Source organism: Hemitrygon akajei, chromosome 6, assembly GCF_048418815.1.
Source record: "Hemitrygon akajei chromosome 6, sHemAka1.3, whole genome shotgun sequence".
NCBI lineage: Eukaryota > Metazoa > Chordata > Chondrichthyes > Myliobatiformes > Dasyatidae > Hemitrygon > Hemitrygon akajei.
Window position 1 is genome coordinate 123800789 of NC_133129.1, and position 19597 is coordinate 123820385.

Here is a 19597-nt window from a genome sequence, read left to right on the forward strand (position 1 = left end):
GAGGGGAGCACCAGAGGGAGATGGAGAACAGGCAAAGTAAATAAGAAATATTCACAAGACTAACAAGGGATAGAAATCTCATTGCAGATAAATTTCATACATTGTTCTAGTGATGTCATTTGAGAGAGTTGTAAGCCTAAACATATGCTAATGTGAATAAAAATACTGCTGAAAATTAGACTGAGCATGTTTTGTAACAGGCGTTAGGGAAACCAGGGGTATTTTAAAAAAAACAATGTAAATAATTAAATGTAATTTACACTCTATCTCCAAATACGAGCCCCATCTCTGAAATGCTTCAGTTTTGTACTGATAGATTGAGTGCTTGGAACTACGATTTAAATGATACCAGGATACTTTAGAAATGAGAGGTGCAGCTTGAGTTGTTTGTATTCCTTGGCCATTCTTTCAATGTGAAGCACGAGGTCCAGACCATGAGTGAAGCCATAAAGTTATCGCTGAGGTTCTTGGTGAGATGCCACACTGACCTATTGCTCTTTTGTTTCGCTTTTACCTTTGCAGCCCACGTTTGTCCGACATCATTGGGTTCATCGGAGGCGGCAGGAGGGGAAGTGCAAGCAATGTGGCAAGGTGAGCGGGGTCTAAAGTGGAGTGGAATGAAATCACGTTGTGGTGATGAGACAAGGGAAAGGCAGTGTGAAAACTCAACTTCATCATCTACTCATTAGAATTATAGTGCTCCCTCTCTGGGATACATGTTTCCAAAGGCCTGAATGAGAATCATCGCTTGATTATTATCCAGCTTGTCCAGAGGGTGTGGGAAATGAGAAGTATTAGCTAAAACTGAAGGTGATACTGTATCTGAAACCACATGCATCAAGGCAGTCATAAAGCTGGCTTCACAGGAGGAGGATGTCAGTTTTGCTTTGGGAACTAAAGGGGAGGCAGTGATGTTAATGCGAGATCAAGAGATGTTCCCTTTAAAATTAGTGTTGATACAATGCTTGCTGAGGCTTCAATGCCTGCTTCTGCTAAATATTTTGTTCAGTCTGTGAGCACACCGTCCTGGATTAATACTCCACCTAGCAGTTAATACATTTGTTTATTTCCATCCATCACAGCATCTACGGTAATTATAAATCTAAAAGGATCTTTGAATCCTGTAATTTATTGGAGCCTTCAAACAGAATCCTCTTAAAAGTTTCCCTCGAGGGCAAAAGTATGCTTGAGAGCAATTGTTTGCAAACTGGAAGAGGAACTTTCTGGACTGAAGTATTTTTCCAGTCCACCAATAAAACCTGTGCTTAAAACAACAAGAGACATTAAATTCATCTGTGAGTGGCTTTAAATACTGTGCGGTTTAAGCTTGCTGGATAACACTGTACCATTGGCTTCCTTCCTTCCTCCTGTCCGTACACCCTTCTCCCGCCCAGCAATCCCCTGATTTAATCTTAGCCTACTCCTAACCAGTTGATCTACCAATCAGTACGTCTTTAGAAAGTGGGAGGAAACTGGAGCACCCGGAGGAAACCTACAGGGAGAACGTACAAACTCCTTACAGGCAGCAGCGGGAATTGAACCCGTGTTGGCTGTACTGTTAAGAGTTGTGCTAACCGCTGTGCTACCGGGCTGCCCCTTGTACAGTGGGTTGCCCTTCGGTTTTAGGTTGTGCGTGCTGTGCTGTTGAGCCGCTGCCCTAGGGACATGTTGAACTGACTTGGTCAGCTTTGAGAATCATCTGCTGATTGGCACTCTTCCTTCCTTTGCAGGGTTTCCAGCAGAAGTTTACCTTTCACAGTAAGGAGATTGTAGCAATCAGCTGTTCCTGGTGCAAACAAGCAGTAAGTCTTAAATTTCTATTGGGGCAAACCTTTTGTGGCCCAGTATTACTAGCCACCAGGCCCTGGGCCATGCGGTTACTTCCAGGGTGAGTCTGTGCGTAGGGTATCAATACATTGGTTGGGGTATTCTGCTGTGTCATTGGCTGGGTGCATTGACAGAATACCCTTGATAGGTTGGGAAGCCCTTTCTCTAGGTTACTGGCCATCAATGGTATCCCTGTTGTTTATCAAATAAGAGTGTAATTTGATGTACACGAAGATACGAAATCAATCAGACACGAGGAAATCTGCAGATGCTGGAAATTCAAGCAACACACACAAAATGCTGGTGGAACACAGCAGGCCAGGCAGCATCTATAGGGAGAAGCGATGTCGATGTTTCGGGCTGAGACCCTTCGTCAGGACTAACTGAAAGAAGAGATAGTAAGAGATTTGAAAGTGAGAGGGGGAGGGGAGATCTGAAATGATAGGAGGAGACACGAGGGGGAGGGATGAAGCTAAGAGCCAGAAAGTTGATTAGCAAAAGGGATACAGAGCTGGAGAAGGGAAGGGATCATGGGATGGGAGGCCTGGGGAGAAAGAAAGGGGGAAGGGAGCACCAGAGGGAGATGGAGGGCCGGCAAGGAGTGATTGTGAGAGGGACAGGGAGAAAAAAGAGAGAGAAAAGAAGGAAAAAAAGGGGAAAAAACAATAAATAAATAAATAAATAAATCGATAGATAGATAAATAAGGGATGGGTAAAAAGGGGAGGGGGCATTAATGGAAGTTAGATCAATCAGAATTAGGTTAATCACTAACATGTCAGTACAGTGCAATACGGTGTTGAAAAGCACAACTGATGAAAAGATGGAGGGAGAGGAATAAAATGAGCACTCAAAGTGTCTGGTGTCACCTTTCCTGCAGTATCACAACAAGGTGACCTGCTTCATGCTACAACAGATTGAGGAGCCCTGTACACTGGGTGCCCACGCTGCAGTCATTATTCCACCCACTTGGATCATTCGAGTTAGGAGAGCTCAGGTAAGGAGGACCTCTTGAGGAGTCTTATTTTTTCTCAGCTTGACCTCTGATTGCCACCAACCCTAAAGTTATCGCCCTTTCTTCTCCTGCAACCACCAGAATTCACTGAAATCGAGTAAAAAGAAAAAGCGAACCTCTTTTAAAAGGAAGTCCAGTAAGAAAGGAGCTGAGGTAAGCATCAAATGTTTTATTTTGAATTTTTGCTCAGTAGTTTACTGCAATGGAAATCTGAATTTGGTGATAGAATGGGAACATTTGAGTTATTGGTAGGACAGGGGAAAGCAGATTCTTTTTATTGTTTAAGTTCGTTCTTAGTGTATGACTGACAAATAGTGGCAATTCTTGCGTCCCTTGGAACGGCGGTGATAGGTTTGAGCTGTTGTGAAATGTTTCAGAGGAGCTCCGCTGTTGCAAGTTCCAGTGCTCCATCTGCTGCACTGGGGAATAATGGGTGAAAGACCTTTTGTAAGCAAAATCAAAATGACGTGGGGGAATGGATGGATAAAGAGAACAAGACAATTCATCCAGGTTCCGACTGCGTTTATTGCCTCTTCATAATTGGTGACTAGATAAAAATCTTTAAAAGAGTTCCAAATTCATCCGCATCTACCCCTTGGCCTCTTCAGCTCCCTTTCTCCCCTTCCTCCTTTTAAGGAGTAACACTTTTAGAAGATCCTGTCCTTGAAACCTCAGATTAAACCAAGGCTGTTTGCTCTTGCGGAATTGTATTGCATTGCCTTTGAGAAGAATAGCAGTTTCTCCCTGTGCTCGTAACTAGTTTTGGTCTCTAAATGGACACAACTGAAACTGCTATATCCTGTATTTGAGCTGTTGTGCCTCCTATTGTCCAACCAGCATAAGTGCATTTCAAAGAGGAATAATTGTTTGAGTATGTCTAATTCATGCTGTGGACTGACTGTTATGCAGAAGTCATCTGAGTGGCTGTATCATATTTGATTGTTCTTTCATAAACAATTCTGCATTGTTTTTCTCTTTGCATCAAGATGTTAAACTCTCCTCAGTCCTGCCTTCAGTAATTCTTCTCCCGCAATTTGTTCTTATTAAGTTCCCACTTCCTCGTTTCAAGTGTGGAGCGAAATTCTTGTATTAAAATGTAACCTATTGATGTCTTTCATTGCCCCTGTGGAACATCTGAGTTAACGAGCTTAGGTCTGCATCAAGATGCAGCTTGTATATACTTCAAAATCTTCATTAATGCAGCTTGTCAGTTAAACGTATTTTTAAATGCTGGGCTGTATCTGGAACAGATCATTTAGAATGATAATTACTGTTGGAGGATAACTCTGCTCTGTAACTAATCATTTTCTCCTTTGGAAATAGGAAGGAAGATGGAGGCCTTTTATCATCAAACCCATCCCCTCTTCACTGATGAAGCCGTTATTGGTGTTCGTTAATCCAAAGAGTGGGGGAAATCAGGTGCCTGCTTCCTCTGTCTGTCGGAGTAGTTCATACATTATTTGCCGCAGAAACAAAGGAAGGAATCTTAGTGGACATTCTCAGATAAGAATGTGCTGTAAACCTTTTTAGCTATTTCCATTGGAGTTATTGGGGACATTGCTTGATTGCTTCTAACTTCCCCTTTTTTAAAAATCTATTTTCCTTTATTTCTAATCTCGTGCAAATATGATTTGGGGACAGAAGGTGCTGCATCACGACCTGGTGCTGGTGGAAAAGAGCACCCACACAGCAAAATACTGGAGGGATTCTGCAGGTCAGACTGCATCTATGCACAAAGGGAAATAGGCAGTGGACATTTCAAGCCGACACTCTTCATCAGGACTGAGAAGGGTCTCGACCCAAAATGCCAGTTATTGATTTCCCTCCCTAGATGCAGCTTGACCTGCTGAGTTTCTTCAGCATTTTGGTGTATGTTGCTCCGGATTTCCAGATTCTCTTACGTTGACGATGGGAAAGAAAAGCTTGCAGAACTGTCAAAGTGTCACTGTGCTTCTACAATTGGTCTTCACGCCCGTAAAATCAGGAAGGACAGGAAGAAGAAATTCTGCTTGAGTTCTTGCAATCACACAGAACCTGCACGTGAATGATGCTTCTGGCAGCTGACTGCCTTGACAGTAATCAGCTCCAAGTTCTCAGGGCAGACTGGTCAGGTTTGCAGTAAGTTGTTATTGACTCAGAACCCCACACGAGCCAGCACCTTCGGGTGAAAGGGGAAGAGATTATGCCTTGAACATCAGAGTAAATGTAATAATCTGTACCGATAATCTCCAGCTACTACTTTAGGTTCCTTCCCAATTTCATGGAGTCTTAATCAGACAACTCAAATTGAATTTTTTTAGCCAAAGAGTGGTGAATTTGTGGAATTCATTGCCACTGGTGGCTGTGGGGATAAAGTCATTGGGTATATTTAAGGCAGAGGTTGATAGATTCTTGATTAGTTAGGGCATGAAGGGATACGGGGAGAAGGCAGGAGAGGGAAAATGTGACATGGTGGAGCAGACTTGATGGGCCGAATAGCCTAATTCTGTTCCTGTATCTTATGATCTTATGGAAAATAGAATAAATGCCATCAAGGGAAACATAGTTAGTTGTATAGTATAGTTTAATTCAAGATTTTATGTTGTCACCTTACCATTCTCTATATGGCCACTCCTGGATTTCAGTGAATTTGTTGGACTCCCAGTTCCTTGTTCTACCTGATGCAACACTGTCCCCTATAGTACTGCATTTCAGTAACTGCATGTCCCATTTATGGCATTTGGTATTGGCCTGTCACAGAGCAGATCTTAACAGCTTCAAGTTGGCAAGGCAAGTCAGTTTATTAAGATACTGTAGTTTTAATGTGCACATTATATAAACATGGAGACAGTGTTCACTAACAATTTATTTGATTTATTCCATTCGTTTGCAGGGGGCGAAGATTATCCAATCGTTCATGTGGTATCTGAATCCAAGACAAGTGTTTGATATGTGTCAGGGAAGTCCAAAGGATGCGTAAGTATAGGGAAAGCATTCAAGTTTCACGCTCTTGGGTGAGAGCAAGTTGGGAGTACTTTTGGTTGAGGGCAGAAAGGAAGACATTATTTTGCTAACCAGAAAGATATGAACACCAATAGGGATTGTCATAAAAACAGCAACTTGACTTGGGCAGAGATATTATCTTAAATGGGGAAAAGCCCCACTACAGTCAGTTTCTTGTGTAAGAGTTTTCCTAAGGGATCCTTCCCTTAATATCGGGTAGTAGCGATTTGTTTTACGGCGCATTTGTGCCTAAGCTGCCTGGCATTCAACACTATTGAAAGAGGCAGCAATGTACAATCACTCCCTCCAAAGCCTTCTCCATTCTCTGTTAGAAATTGACATAGTTTCTCCTCAGACTCGTCATATCTGCACAAGTGCAAACTGTTTAGATGGGGAGAGAGGGGGAATATTAGTCCGTGTGCATTGACCAGGTTGACTCCCTTGTGCTTGGTTAACTTTTGTCTGTAAGTATTAGTACATTGGGAGATGGTCACCTAAAAATTCCAGCAATTATTATCAGATGTGTGTGAATGATCCTCCACACTGATGTGTGTGAATGATCCTCCACACTGATGTGATTGGTGAAACTAATAGAAGTCTGCCTTTAGTTCAGCTTTGTTCTAAAAAAAGAAATAGGTGATACTTGCTGTCTCAAACCAGTTCTTCTGGGAACCAGGTTTATCTGAATCCAACAAAGGCATATGCAGGCGAGAGTAGTTGGGTTAGTCGGCACAGACCAGTTTGTGGAGAGATGTGCTTCTTAACAGGCAGAATGAACTCAAATTCGATGAGATTGTCACTGAACTGACAGATCCTTTCAGAGTGATTGTTAATTAGGGTTATTTTGGGGCACTGAAGCTTAAAGCAGTGTGGTAATGGTGGTATTCTGCACATAAGGTAAGCAATGTTGTTGGAGAGGAGGATGACTTTCTAAGTCATATATGTCAAACTCAAGGCCCGCGGTGGAATTATCTTTGGCCCGCGAGATAATATCTACGGTAATTACCATTAAAGCTGGCCCCAGTAATCGAAGCGCCTATGGCGTATGATATGGCTAATGCTGAGTTTATTCAGGTACCAGGTTTTCAGGGTTTTTAGTGTTTATTCGGCAGTCTTCTTCATAAGAAACGGAATTTGTAAAGTGAAACACTTTGTAGTTATAGCAGAGACTGAGACACATGAGAGCAGGCTGAAAAAACGGAGGCAATGAAAGCTGCATTCGCACGCGTCCGACTGATCCGGCCCGCATGAAGCTGCATTTTGCTCAATCCGGCCCGTGACCTAAAATGAGTTTGACACCCCTGTTCTAAGTGATCCCTCTTCTACTTGGGAATGCTTGCTGCAGACACAAATTAGTTAACCAAGACAAAGATTCAGATAACTTGAATAGTCATTGCTGAGTTTACATTGTTATTCAATAACTACTCTTTAACCTTGAATAATTTATCAGATTATCGATGGCATCCTTGTGTTTTTTAAAATCTTTATCCTGAGAAGTTTTAAATAAAGTATGGTTCATTGTGCATTAAGTTCTATAAAATATGCATAAAATTACGATATATATCCAGTCTCAATTGTAAAAAGAAAAGTTATCAGATTTGTAATTTTTGAAATGACTAGGTAAGACTAAAACGAAAGTAACCCACTCATTCATGAGTTGAGTTGAAGAATTTTCTGATGGTGTTTAACTAAGCTCCTTTAGATGGTGCTCTAGTTGCACTTTCCAGAGGATTGTTGAGAGAGATTTCCCACTGTTTACAGCTTCCAAACCCTAGAGATGAATCTGTGATCACAACTCTGAGGACTAACGAGTTAATGCTTCCTTCAAAGTCTGTGTTTTTATTAAGTCTTGCTTTGTTCTTTGCAGGTTGGAATTATACCGTAAGGTACAGAATTTACGAATTTTGGCCTGTGGAGGTGATGGGACTGTAAGTGTTTATACTCAAGATGCTCCCTTACTTTCTTTATTTTGTGAATTAGCCAATTAAAGTCTAAAATGACATTATTCCTGTGATTCAGTTCACAGTATTTGCATTTGGTGTTGGTTCCAGGATCATTAAGTGATTGTTGCGGCATTGCCAATGCACTTACTTTTTGTGTTTCCATAGAACCATGGAACATTACAGCACCGAAACAGGCCTTTTGGCCCTTCTTGGCTGTGCCGAGCCATTTTTCTGCCTAGTCCCACTGACCTGCATCTGGACCATATCCCTCCATACACCTCTCATTCATGTACCTGTCCAAGTTTTTCTTAAATGTTAAAAGTGCGCCCACATTTACCACTTCATCTGGCAGCTCATTCCACACTTCCACCACTCTCTGTGTGAAGAAGCCCCCCCCCCCATGTTCCCTTTAAACTTTTCCCCCTTCACCCTTAACCCATGTCCTCTGTTTTTTTTTCTCCCCTAGCCTCAGTGGAAAAAGCCTGCTTGCATTCACTCTATCTATACCCATCATAATTTTATATACCTCTGTCAACTCTCCCTTCATTCTTCTACGCTCCAGGGAATAAAGTACTAACCTATTCAACCTTTCTCTGTAACTCAGTTTCTCAAGTCCCGGCAACATCCTTGTAAACCTTCTCTGCAGTCTTTCAACCTTATTACTATCCTTCCTGTAATTTGGTGACCCAAACTGCACACAATACTCCAAATTAGGCCTCACCAATGCCTTATACAACCTCACCACTACAATTCCAACTCTTATACTCAATACTTTGATTTATAAAGGCTAATGGACCAAAAGCTCTCTTTACTACCCTATCTACCTGTGACACTACTTTTAGGGAATTTTGTATCTGTATTCCCAGATCCCTCTATTCTACTGCACTCCTCAGTACTCTACCATTTACCTTGTATGTTCTACCTTGGTTTTTCTTTCCAAAGTGCAATACTTCACACTTGTCTGTATTAAACTCCATCTGCCATTTTTCAGCCCATTTTCCCAGCTGGTCCAGATCCCTCTGCAAGCTTTGAAAACCTTCCTCACTGTCCACTACACCTCCAATCTTTGTATCATCAACAAATTTGCTGATCCAATTTACCACATTATCATCCAGATCATTGATATAGATGACAAATAACAATGGACCCAGCACTGATCCCTGTGGCACACCACTAGTCACAGGCCTCCACTCAGTAGCAAACCTCCACTACCACTCTCTGGCTTCTCCCATTGAGCCAATGTCTAATCCAATTTACTACCTCACCATGTATAGCTAGCAAGTGAATTTTCCTAACTAACCTCCCATCTGGGACCTTGTCAAAGGCCTTACTGAAGTCCATATCGACAACATCCACTGCCTTCCTTTCATCCACTTTCCTTGTAACCTCCTTGAAAAACCCCAATAATTAAACATGACCTATCCCGCACAAAGCCGTGTTGACTCTCCCTAATAAGTCCCTGTCTATCTAGATACTTGTAGATCCTATCTCTTAGTACTCCTTCTAATAATTTACCTAATTTTTCTCTGGTTAAACTTTAGGAAGATTGTTGTCATCATTATAATTTCCACCAGGTAAACCATTCCCCATGCATCGACTCCAACATCTCTTGCGCTCTCTTGGTGTTCCAAGCATTACTAAGCTAATCATTTGGGTATATATACCCCATTCTAGTCCTGCCCCTTTCCACATCCATGACACTGGCCAGCTTTTCTTTCTCGTTATGTAACCCCGCCATACCTTCCTGTTCCTCCACCAATCTTCTTCTCCCTCCTCACTCTGCTCTCCCATGATGAGTGTAGGCATCAGGATTTGACAATTCCTTGCTGAAGCTACCTAACCCTGCCATCTGTGATGTTTCTTCAACCTTCCATAAATCCATTCCTACACTGAGCTCCTAGTGCAGACCGAGCATCTGAAACAGGAATGTGGAACAGTCAGGAGGAGCAGGGAATCAGTTACTAGAAGTTCGAGAAATCGATGTTCATGCCATCAGGTTAGAGGCTACCCAGATGGAGTATAAGGTATTATTCCTCCATCCTGAGTGTGACCTTATTGTGGCAGTAGAGGAGGCCATGGACTGACATGTTGGAATTGGGAGTAAAATTGAATTGAAATTAACATTGATTTCTTGAATTTCTGGTAATTGCACCTCCCCTCTCCTTCACCATTCCCCATTCCTGTTTCCCACTCTCTTTATCTCCTTACCTGCCCATCACCTCCCTCTGGTGCTTCTCCCCATTCCCTTTCTTCCATGGTCTTCTGTCCTCTCCTATCAGATCCCCCCTTCTCCAGTCCTATATCTCTTTCACCAATCAACTTCCCAGCTCTTTATTCACCTCTCTTTCCCGCTGCTGGTTTCATCTATCAACTACCACCTTGTATTCCTTCCTCTCCCCCACACAGTCCCCCCCCCCCCCCAACCCCCCACCGGCCGCCTTACTCTGACTTCTCCCTTTCATTTCCAGTCCTGGTGAAGAGTCTCCGGCCAAAACATCAGCTGTTTACTCTTTTCCATAGATGCTGCCTGGCCTGCTGAGTTCCTCCAGCATTGTGTGTGTGTTGCTTCAGGTGGGAATTGTAGGCCCATTAGTTTAACTTCTGTTGTTGGCAAGATGCTGGTGTTAATAAACAGAGAAAATTATTAGTCATTTAGAAAAGCTGAATCTAATCAATCCTGGTCGATGTGGTTTTATGAAAGATAAATCATGTTTGACAAATTGGCTTGAATCCTTTGTGGATGTGACAGGTATAGGGGATGGTGTTGCTGTAATAATGTATTTAGATTTTCAAAGGCATTTGACAAGGTGCCACTTGAGACACTGCTACGAGTTAATACTTCAAGGTATTGGAGGAATTGTGTTCGCATGGATTGAGAACAGGCTACCACATTGAAAAACAGCAGAGAGCAGGATGAAACAGCCTCTATCAGGCTGGAAAGAGGTATCCAGTAGAGTGCTCCAGGGATCGATGCCTCATCCTCAAATGTCCTCTATTTGTGTTAGTAACCTGGACGAAGGAATGATATGTATGTTCTTAAGTTTGCTGATGGTATGAAGACAGGTGTAAGGGCATGTTGTGTAGCAACCATTGTGACTCTGCACGAGGATATAGATTGAGTGAAAAACCTGGAAAATGGATTAAATGAGGGAAGGTGTGAGCTCATGCATTTTGGTCAGAAATCAAACTGCATACTTACTGTCTAAATGGAGTGGGACTATAATGAGAATCAAGAGATCTACATGTTTCAGTGCTTGGATCTCAAAGTGTTAGCAAGCAGGAACGATAAGTAGTTAAATAGGCAAATGACGTTTTGTCGTTTATTGAAAAAGGTTTGAAGTTTAAGTATAGTTAGTATTGTGCAGATTGTTGGTGAGACCACACCTGGAATACGATGCACAGATTTGATCTCCTTACCAAATCAAGGAAATAGTAACACTTGGGGCAATCCAAGTGAGATTCACTAGGCTAATTCCTGGACATAATCGGCATGACATCTAAAGCTTTGCCAAACTTCTATAGATGTGTAGTGGAGAGTGTATTGACTGGCTGCATCACATCCTGGTATGGAAACACCAATGCTTTTGAATGGAAAACCTACCAAAGGATTTTGAACAAAATCCTACAACACAGGTAAAGCCCTCCCATCCATTGAGCATGTCTACATGAAAAGCTGTTGTCGGAGACCAGCATCCATCATCAGAGATCCCCACCACCCAGGTCATGCTGTCTTCTCATTGCTGCCATCAGGTAGAAGGTACAAGAGCCTCAGCTCTCGCACCATCAGGTTCAAGAACAGTCATTACCGCTCAACCGTCAGGCTCCTGAATAAAAGGGGACTACACTCACTTGCCCCATCATTGAAATGTTCCCACAGTCAATGATTTCACTTGAAGGACTCTTTATCTCATTATCGCATTATTTATTGTTATTTATTTATATTTACATTTGCACAGTTTGTTGTCTTCTGCACTCTGATCTTTCATTGATCCTGTTACAGTTCTATAGATTTGCTGAATATACCCACAGGAAAATGAATTTCTTGCTTATGTATGGTGACATATATGCACTCTGATAACATTTACTTTGAATTTCAAATGAAAGAGTTGCCCTACTATGAGGGTCTAGAAAGTTTCTATGTTCCTTAGAGTTTAGGAGAATGGGGGCTGACCTTATTCAAACAACTAAGATCCTCAGAGCTGAAGACAGTAAATGTTGAGATGTTTTCACTCGTGAGAGAGTAACAAACAGGAGAATAGCGATAAAATAAAACGATGGCCACTTAAGACCGAGTGTGTAGGAATGTCTTCTGAGAGTAGTGAATCTCTGAAATTTTCTGTCCCTTAGGGTGGTCATTAGATGTATCTAAGGTGGCCAGTAGATAAATACTTAAAAGATTGTAAATATGAGGGTTATGGAGAATCATCATTGGGGTTGAGGCCGGCATGATCACATTGGTAGAGCTATTTTGAATATCCACGCCCGCACCTATTTAACATCATAAGACACAGGAGCAGAATAAGGCTATTTGGCCCATTTTGTGTTCCCATGTTAAAGTAGATAATAGGATGCTTTAAAATGGACTGAAAGTCTGAAAAGGGCTAAAAATTATTTCAGGCAAATTCAAGCTGTCAAACCCAGAACTACATCATAGTTTCCTGCCTTTTAAATAAGGAAACATTGCTAGGTTGATGAATTTGGCAGCAATCTGAACAGAAAGTAGATTCTACAAACAGTCCCTTTAAAAAGTGTCACAAAACAACAGCATCACTGTATGGGGGGGCGGGGGAGAAGGGAGGGGCAGTGAGAGTGAGAGAGAGAGAGAGAGAGCATAGAAACAAGCTCTTGAGTCGTCCACGTTCATTTCATAGTTGCAAAAAAAAATGGCTCATCAGAATAATACTGAAGTAATTAGGATTTTAATTTGCAAAAGCTGTGCAGCACTGCATTAGCCAAGGCCTTGCTCTATCTCTGAGTTGAAGGTATAAGGTTCAATGGCTATGAAAAAAAAAAGAACAAAGACTTTATCCCTGGTATCTTGGCCCATATTTATCACTTTTTGAACTTTACATAAATCTGTTTATTATCTCGACGCTGCTTCTGGAAGTCTGTTGGGTACAAGTTGTTTGCCAAACTTCTTTTTAAAAAACAGACTTGCATTGATTGGTTTAGGATGACCGGAGCCCGCGAGATGTTATATAAATGCAGTATCTGTCCACTTTATCGAATTAGAGTGACTATGCTCCCTTCCCTATTAAAGAAGTCATGCTCAATACTTTTTGATCATGTGGGATACATTCGCCAACACAGGGAATGCTACTGAAAGCTTGCTTCAGATCTCAGCTAAATACAGAGATTCCCTACATTACAGCTGGCCTGACTTAGAAAAATCTGACTTTATGTAAATGCTACATGTACTTCTGAAGCATTTTTTCAAGCTGGCTATAATAATAAAACAATATTTAATCGTATTCGTTAATAGTTGGATGCAGTTTATATTGCGCTGGTTTTAATTATGGTTAGTGTTAAGGTGATTATACAATGAAATGAAATAATTATGTAGAGAATTATATTTCTACGTAATTTAGAAACATCTTTTCTGTAGTTTTAAAAAAAGAGTGTATAAAGAACAATGCGATGTGGATAACTACAGAAAACAGGCATTTCCTATGTTGAATAGAAATCTTTTTTTTATAGAAATTGGCTTACTGTTCTCAGCAACAAAACTCTTGTGTGCGTCATCGTGGATGACCTACCACCTCATAATGAATAGTACAAATCTTGAGTAAATGAATGCAGGGATTACAATGATTGAGCCAGAGTTAAAACAATCCACTGATCCTGCAAACGTGGTAAATGGCCAGGTGGATGCTTCACTTAAAATGAATTTCCCTTTTCTCACAGGTGGGTTGGATTCTTTCCATTTTGGATCAGTTGCAGCTCAACCCTTCCCCTCCTGTTGCTGTACTTCCTCTGGGAACAGGGAATGATCTTGCCAGGACCCTAAATTGGGGTGGGGTAAGTGAGATAACGGTAGCATGGAGGTTGAATGAGTATTTTAGTAAACTGAATTATGAGAAATATTTGATTACTGCTCTGCCATTTCCTTTATTTGTGTAACCATAGTTTGTTTTGCTTTGCCTGGATAAAGTTGCTTGTTTTTGTACATTTTCTGCCATTCAGTACAGACTGTTTAGTTATTTCTGGAGCTGTTTAGTTCTCTTAAATTTATTTGTGGTTGCATCCATTCACATCATAAAGTTTAACTCTAAGCTCCAATGACATTGTCAGATGTTATCTGCAGAGTCCCAGCTGGACCCTCCCTTTTGCATGCCACAGGGTTTCTGAGAGTCGTTATCTAGGCAGGAAAACACTTGCAAGAACAGCATAAATGAGCTGAACTTCTGTTGGGGTATCTCAATGTAAAGTTGGTCCAAACTAATTACTAAGCTACTTGTTCTCTTCTTTCAGAGGATGTGAATGTCACTGTTTAGGTTAACATTTATCATCAGCCCCTGCTGTCTCCTCAACTGGGTGGCTTGTTCATTTCAGAGAGCAGTTAGGAATCAGTCATGCTTCTGTGGGTGTGGAATCTTGAATGGGTTAGAATGCGTGAGGATATCCCATTTTCTGCCCTTAATTAGTGACTTAGCTGTGGGTTTATAACAGTCTGGTAGATCCATGATGTCTAATAGTAACTTTTGATGCCAGATTATTTTAAATTCATGAATTTAAACTTCTCCTTCAGGGTAGGTTTCAACCACTTGTTTCCAAGTTAGTAGTTCCTGGTACTCATCCAATAATAATCATTTCCTGAGCTCTGACGACTGTCTGGCATTGAGCTGTTTGTTCCAAGTAATGTTTAGTGGTGACCATTGCTGAAGAAGGAAAAACTCATTGGCATATGGGGGTGAGAAAATATAATTAACCTTCCTTGTTAAGTTACTGGATTCCCCTTTACACAGGCAAGAAGATTTCATTAATACCAATATCTATTTCTATCTCAGATTGAAGGTTACAGAAAGAAATGTTCAACTGTGCATCATAATCATTTTGTGTCATGGATACAGGGATATACAGATGAGCCAGTTTCCAAGATCCTGTCCCACGTGGAAGATGGAAACATTGTGCAGTTAGACCGATGGAATCTGTGTGTGGAAAGAAACACCGACGCAGTTCCAGATGAGCGCGATGAAACAGCAGCTGAAAAGGTCAGTCGATGAAGGTCCCAGCTGTTGTGTGTTTGGGGCTGCCACAGAGGTAGTGGATTCACTGTGTGCTCAGTGACAATTATGAGCACCGGATAGCTGACAGCTTACTCTTTTCGCCATTTGCCACATTATAATTCTTGACCTTTTGCAGTTGCAGCTCTGTAGAAAGCGGTGTTTATAAAATATCTTCCTCAAACGGCGCTACTTGTAACGTATGGTTAGTCCACCTTTATGGTTAAGGTGCAGTAAAACCTAAAGGATGAGTAGTCAAACATCTAAGAAGGTGACTGGGCATTGCAGCTTTTCTGAACGTGTCAGAGGCTGGCGTCTGGGGAGTGTCACTAACTCTTTACCCAGGTAGCTTGTGTCATGGCTGGGGGCAGAGTGGGGGGTTAGTGAATCTCTGCAAGTCATTTGGGATTTGGTGAGGAATGGATTTGGAGCAGCAGCTGGCGGGTTGAATCAGGGACCTTTATCAAGGGTGGTGATTTGGAACAGCATTTTCAATAGGGCGGTTTGCAGATTGGGTGAACTAGAGAGGTAGGATGGGGTGGGAGTTGCTAAGGATATTGAAACGAGGATGTGACCAATTAGACTTTCTCAGCTGCTCTCAAAATTCAATGTGATAACAGTTAATCATTCAAATCCAGTACTCTGTTTTGGCTCTGTCCACATTCCCAATCTCATTAGCCTTTGGAACTATAGTTAACTCCTTGAGTAAATCTGATGGCTTTGTCTCAATTGCCTCTCATTTTAGAGAAATCCACAAGTTTCTGAACGGTCTCTGCACTGAGCTGGCTCTGTAGCTGTAGATTGACTTCCACGTTCTCTCTGTTACTTGTTTACTTTTATCATCGTTTGCACAATTTGTTCTTTTCCCCCCACACATTGAGTGTTTGACGGTATTGTGCGGGGTTTTTTTTAATGAATTCTATTGCGTCGCTTTGTTTGGAGGCTACCTGCAAGAAAATGAACCTCAAGGTTGTAAATAGAATATGTACTTTGATGATAAATGTACTTTGAACTTTGATGTTCACAACTCTTTGGCAAAAAAAGTCTTTCCTCATTTCCAACTTAAATGACTCGCCTAGTGTCTGGGTATCTCACCTGGGTGTGATTCCTAGTTTTTTGAAATTCCTCCACTGTCAGGAACAAACTTCCAGTATCTAGTCTGTTCAGCTACATTAGGATTTGGTAAGTGTCAATGAGGTCCCCTCATACTCTTCTAAACTCTAACAAATGTAACACGCTGTAAGGTTTCACTGCTAAGGTAATGGTTTCTTTGTAGCAGCAATGTTTGGGTTATGACTAGAGATAACGGGGCACGTTAGCCAATGAGCGGGATGTTGTTCTTTCTTGTGTGTCTGGGAGCCGGGAATTCGCAGTCTTTTGCTGGGGAGAGATGAGGAGAGAAAACGCGAATGGAGAGAGCTGGTAGACTGTTGGACGGAGTGGACTTGGAGTGAAGGTCTGAAGGTTAGCGACGATCGGAGGAGGTCAGAGCTGGACAAACGGCCTTATCAGTGAGCTCCAACGTTGCGCGTTGGAATGTTTCATGAGAATGGGCACTTTTTTGTGTTGTCTCTTTACTAACCATATAGTCAAATTAAGAATTATAAAGCTCAATCATTTAATTGCATATTGTGTGCTGTTTGTTATTTCATGGTACTGATTTGTAACAGGGGACACATTGTGCAGCATCCACCCAAACGAGACTTCTTTAGCCAGGCCAAGGGCTATCATCCCCTATATCTAGCCTCTAGCTGAACCGAGAGATACACAAATATAAGACAAGTCATCCCAATCTCTGTTATATTAGTTCTGTTGTACCAGGAATCAGTCAGTGGGAGGTTAGTGCAGTGCACTGTTGACAGATGATAATTTGTGAAGAGCAAATTGTCCTGGATGTGCCCAGTGATGGGAACTCCCAAGCCAAATTACAGTGCTTCAAGAGGAGAGTTGTTGGGGAATGATATAATCCAGAACAATATAGATGCAAACTTAACATCATTGGGTGTAAGGGCGATTCACACTGGTAAGTACCCAGTTGAATTTTCACATTTGTGTGAAATGTCCAAGAAATGTTCTTTTTATCATATAGTGTAAAATCATAAAATTGATTTTAAGCTGTAGAATGTTGAAAAATGATGGTATATATTTGAATTTTAGGGAAAATTGTCAGAGTAACATCGGTTACAGTAAAGCTCATCTCAGTTCTTACCTCATTGACACTAACTGCACTTCCAACAACTCTCATTCCCCAATAACTCTCCTCTTGGAACACTATCAACTGTGATGCTTCTTCCCTTGGCTGTATCGCAAGTGTTTAATGACTCTGCCTCTTGATATGCCCGACTCATTTCCAGTTATACTATAGCCTGCAAACTTTGAGCATTTCCACATCCTTATTCTTATGAAAGACCCCTTTGCTCATCTTGCTTTGGTGTGTCTTTCATGCTTCTCCACCCACAGAAGTTGTCACCACACGCTTCACTGCAATGCAACCCTTTAACTAACTCTTCTCATTGAGCCCTGGTTAATGACCATCTCTCTGTAGAATACTTTGTATTTTAAAGACCTCAAACAGGGACCCTCTTGTCCTTTCTTTGAGAACAAAGGGCATCCTGTTTAGCTTTCCCTGGTAGTTACAGCCCTTAAATTTTTTTTCAGCCTTATTTGTACTGTTCCCAGAGTCTCTATCTTGTTTGTTAGGATAGACTTGCAGTCATCCAGGATGCATAATGGGCACTGTTGCTGGCACGTGCTCTTCTCTGCATGAGCAGGTTGGTTCTGTAAGTTGTTTTCTGTAGGAACAGGTTTCAAAGCATAGTGTCAACCTGATCCTGTATCTAGAAAACTCTTCCTGTGGGTCATTCATTTAACCTACCTAATGTGGTATGAACATTATGAACAATGAACATACCACATTGAAGCATTTGCTACCAGTGCTGCTTTATTCCTACATAATGTTATGTTCTCCATGCATTGCCCTCCTGATGGTCCATCGGAAAGATTTCTGTTCACGGTGACGCAGATTTTCATGAAGATAAATTTCTCTTTCTTCACAGCTTCCACTGGATGTTTTTAACAACTACTTTAGCCTTGGCTTTGATGCACATGTGACTCTCGAGTTTCACGAGTCCAGAGGTAGGTTGACATAGGAGCTGTTCCTTGGAACCCCAGAGATGGAGCTTAATTTGTTCCCGTAATAGTCTCCCGATGTGTTTGGTGGTGAGATCCTGTTGGAGATGACGGAAGTTACGGAGAATTATGTGCTGGATGCAGAGGCTGGTGGGGTGGTAGGTGAGGACAAGACAAAACCCTATTCCTGGTAGAGTGGCGGGAGGATGGGGTAAGAGCTGGCGTGCATGAAATGAAAGAGATGTGGTTGAGGGCAATGTTGATGGTGGAGGAAGGGAATCCACTTTCTTTGAAAAAGGGGGACATCTCCTTCATTCTAGAATGAACAGCCAGGACAGGAATTGAGCGAAGGGATGGTGTTTTTACAGATAACAGGGTGGGAAGAGGTATAGTCCAGGTAGCTGTGAGAGTCCGTGGGTTTATAATGAACATCGGTGGGTAAGCCGTCTTCAGAGATAGAGACAGTGAGATCAAGAAAGGGAAGGGAGATGTTGGAAATGGACTGAGTAAATTTGAGGGGAGGGTGGAAGATGGAGGCAAATTGGATGAAGTTGATGAGTTCAGCATGGGTGCAGGAAGCAGCACCAATGCAGTCGTTGATGTAGCATAGGAAAAGTGTGGGATGGTCACCAGTGTAGGCTTGGAACATAAACTGTTCCACGTAGCCGACCAGCAGGCAGGCATAGCTGGGGCCCATGCGAGTGCCCATGGCTACACCCTTTTGTTTGAAGAAAGTGGGAAGAGCCAAAGGAGAAATTATTTAGAATGAGGACAAGTTCTGCTAGTTGGAGGAGAATGGTGATGGAAGGGAACTGGTTTGGTCTGGTGTCCAGAGAGAGCTTTGAGGCCTTTAGTCTTACCTTTGCATGAATGAAGGTGCGAACTATTGTGGAGACGCTGGTGTAGAGATGTTAGGACTGCATTGAGTTCAAGGAAGGTATTCATGGCTGTCAATCCATGAGGTGCAAACCTTCACAGAATACATCAGCTATTTACAATACAATCCTAACATCTCTACCCCAACATCTCCACAACAGTTCACACCTCTATTCATGCAAAGATAAGACGAATGACTCTCATTACCTCTACGACTCTTAGCGACCATCTTGTGATTGCTATACCTTTAAACAACTCACAGAGTTTATAAACTGGAAACTACCCAGCATGGATCAGTACTGAAGAAGCCTCTGGGATGAGTGGCGAAACGTCTTCTAGACAGAACAGCAAGTCCAGTTGCTTTGATTTGCTGCTGATTGATACGTTGATCTGAGATCTCTGCTCTATTTTAGTTGTTAAGTAGTCATTGTTTCCATTGGCAGTATTGTCCAACTTGTACTGACGTTTTGACCTGTGAACAACATGGAACTTTGGAAGTGACAGTAGAATAGAGCTGATTGCTGCCCTTGTTTTGATGAGATCTTCACACCTATGGGTTGGGAGATCACGCACACAACACACCATATTTGATGTCAAAGTTATG

General features: G+C 41.9%; 1 protein-coding gene across 3 annotated transcripts in view; it reads left to right on the forward strand.

The window, feature by feature from the left end:
- Positions 1–19597, forward strand: part of dgkza (diacylglycerol kinase, zeta a) — a 463144-nt gene that overhangs the window by 225287 nt on the left and 218260 nt on the right. For all 3 annotated transcript variants that reach the window (XM_073049180.1, XM_073049179.1, XM_073049178.1), the window contains 10 exons: positions 523–591; positions 1731–1802; positions 2706–2822; positions 2922–2993; positions 4164–4259; positions 5713–5795; positions 7690–7750; positions 13670–13783; positions 14836–14976; positions 18045–18123. In XM_073049180.1, the coding sequence (XP_072905281.1) occupies positions 523–591; positions 1731–1802; positions 2706–2822; positions 2922–2993; positions 4164–4259; positions 5713–5795; positions 7690–7750; positions 13670–13783; positions 14836–14976; positions 18045–18123 (904 nt within the window). The remainder of the gene's footprint in view (positions 1–522; positions 592–1730; positions 1803–2705; positions 2823–2921; positions 2994–4163; positions 4260–5712; positions 5796–7689; positions 7751–13669; positions 13784–14835; positions 14977–18044; positions 18124–19597) is intronic.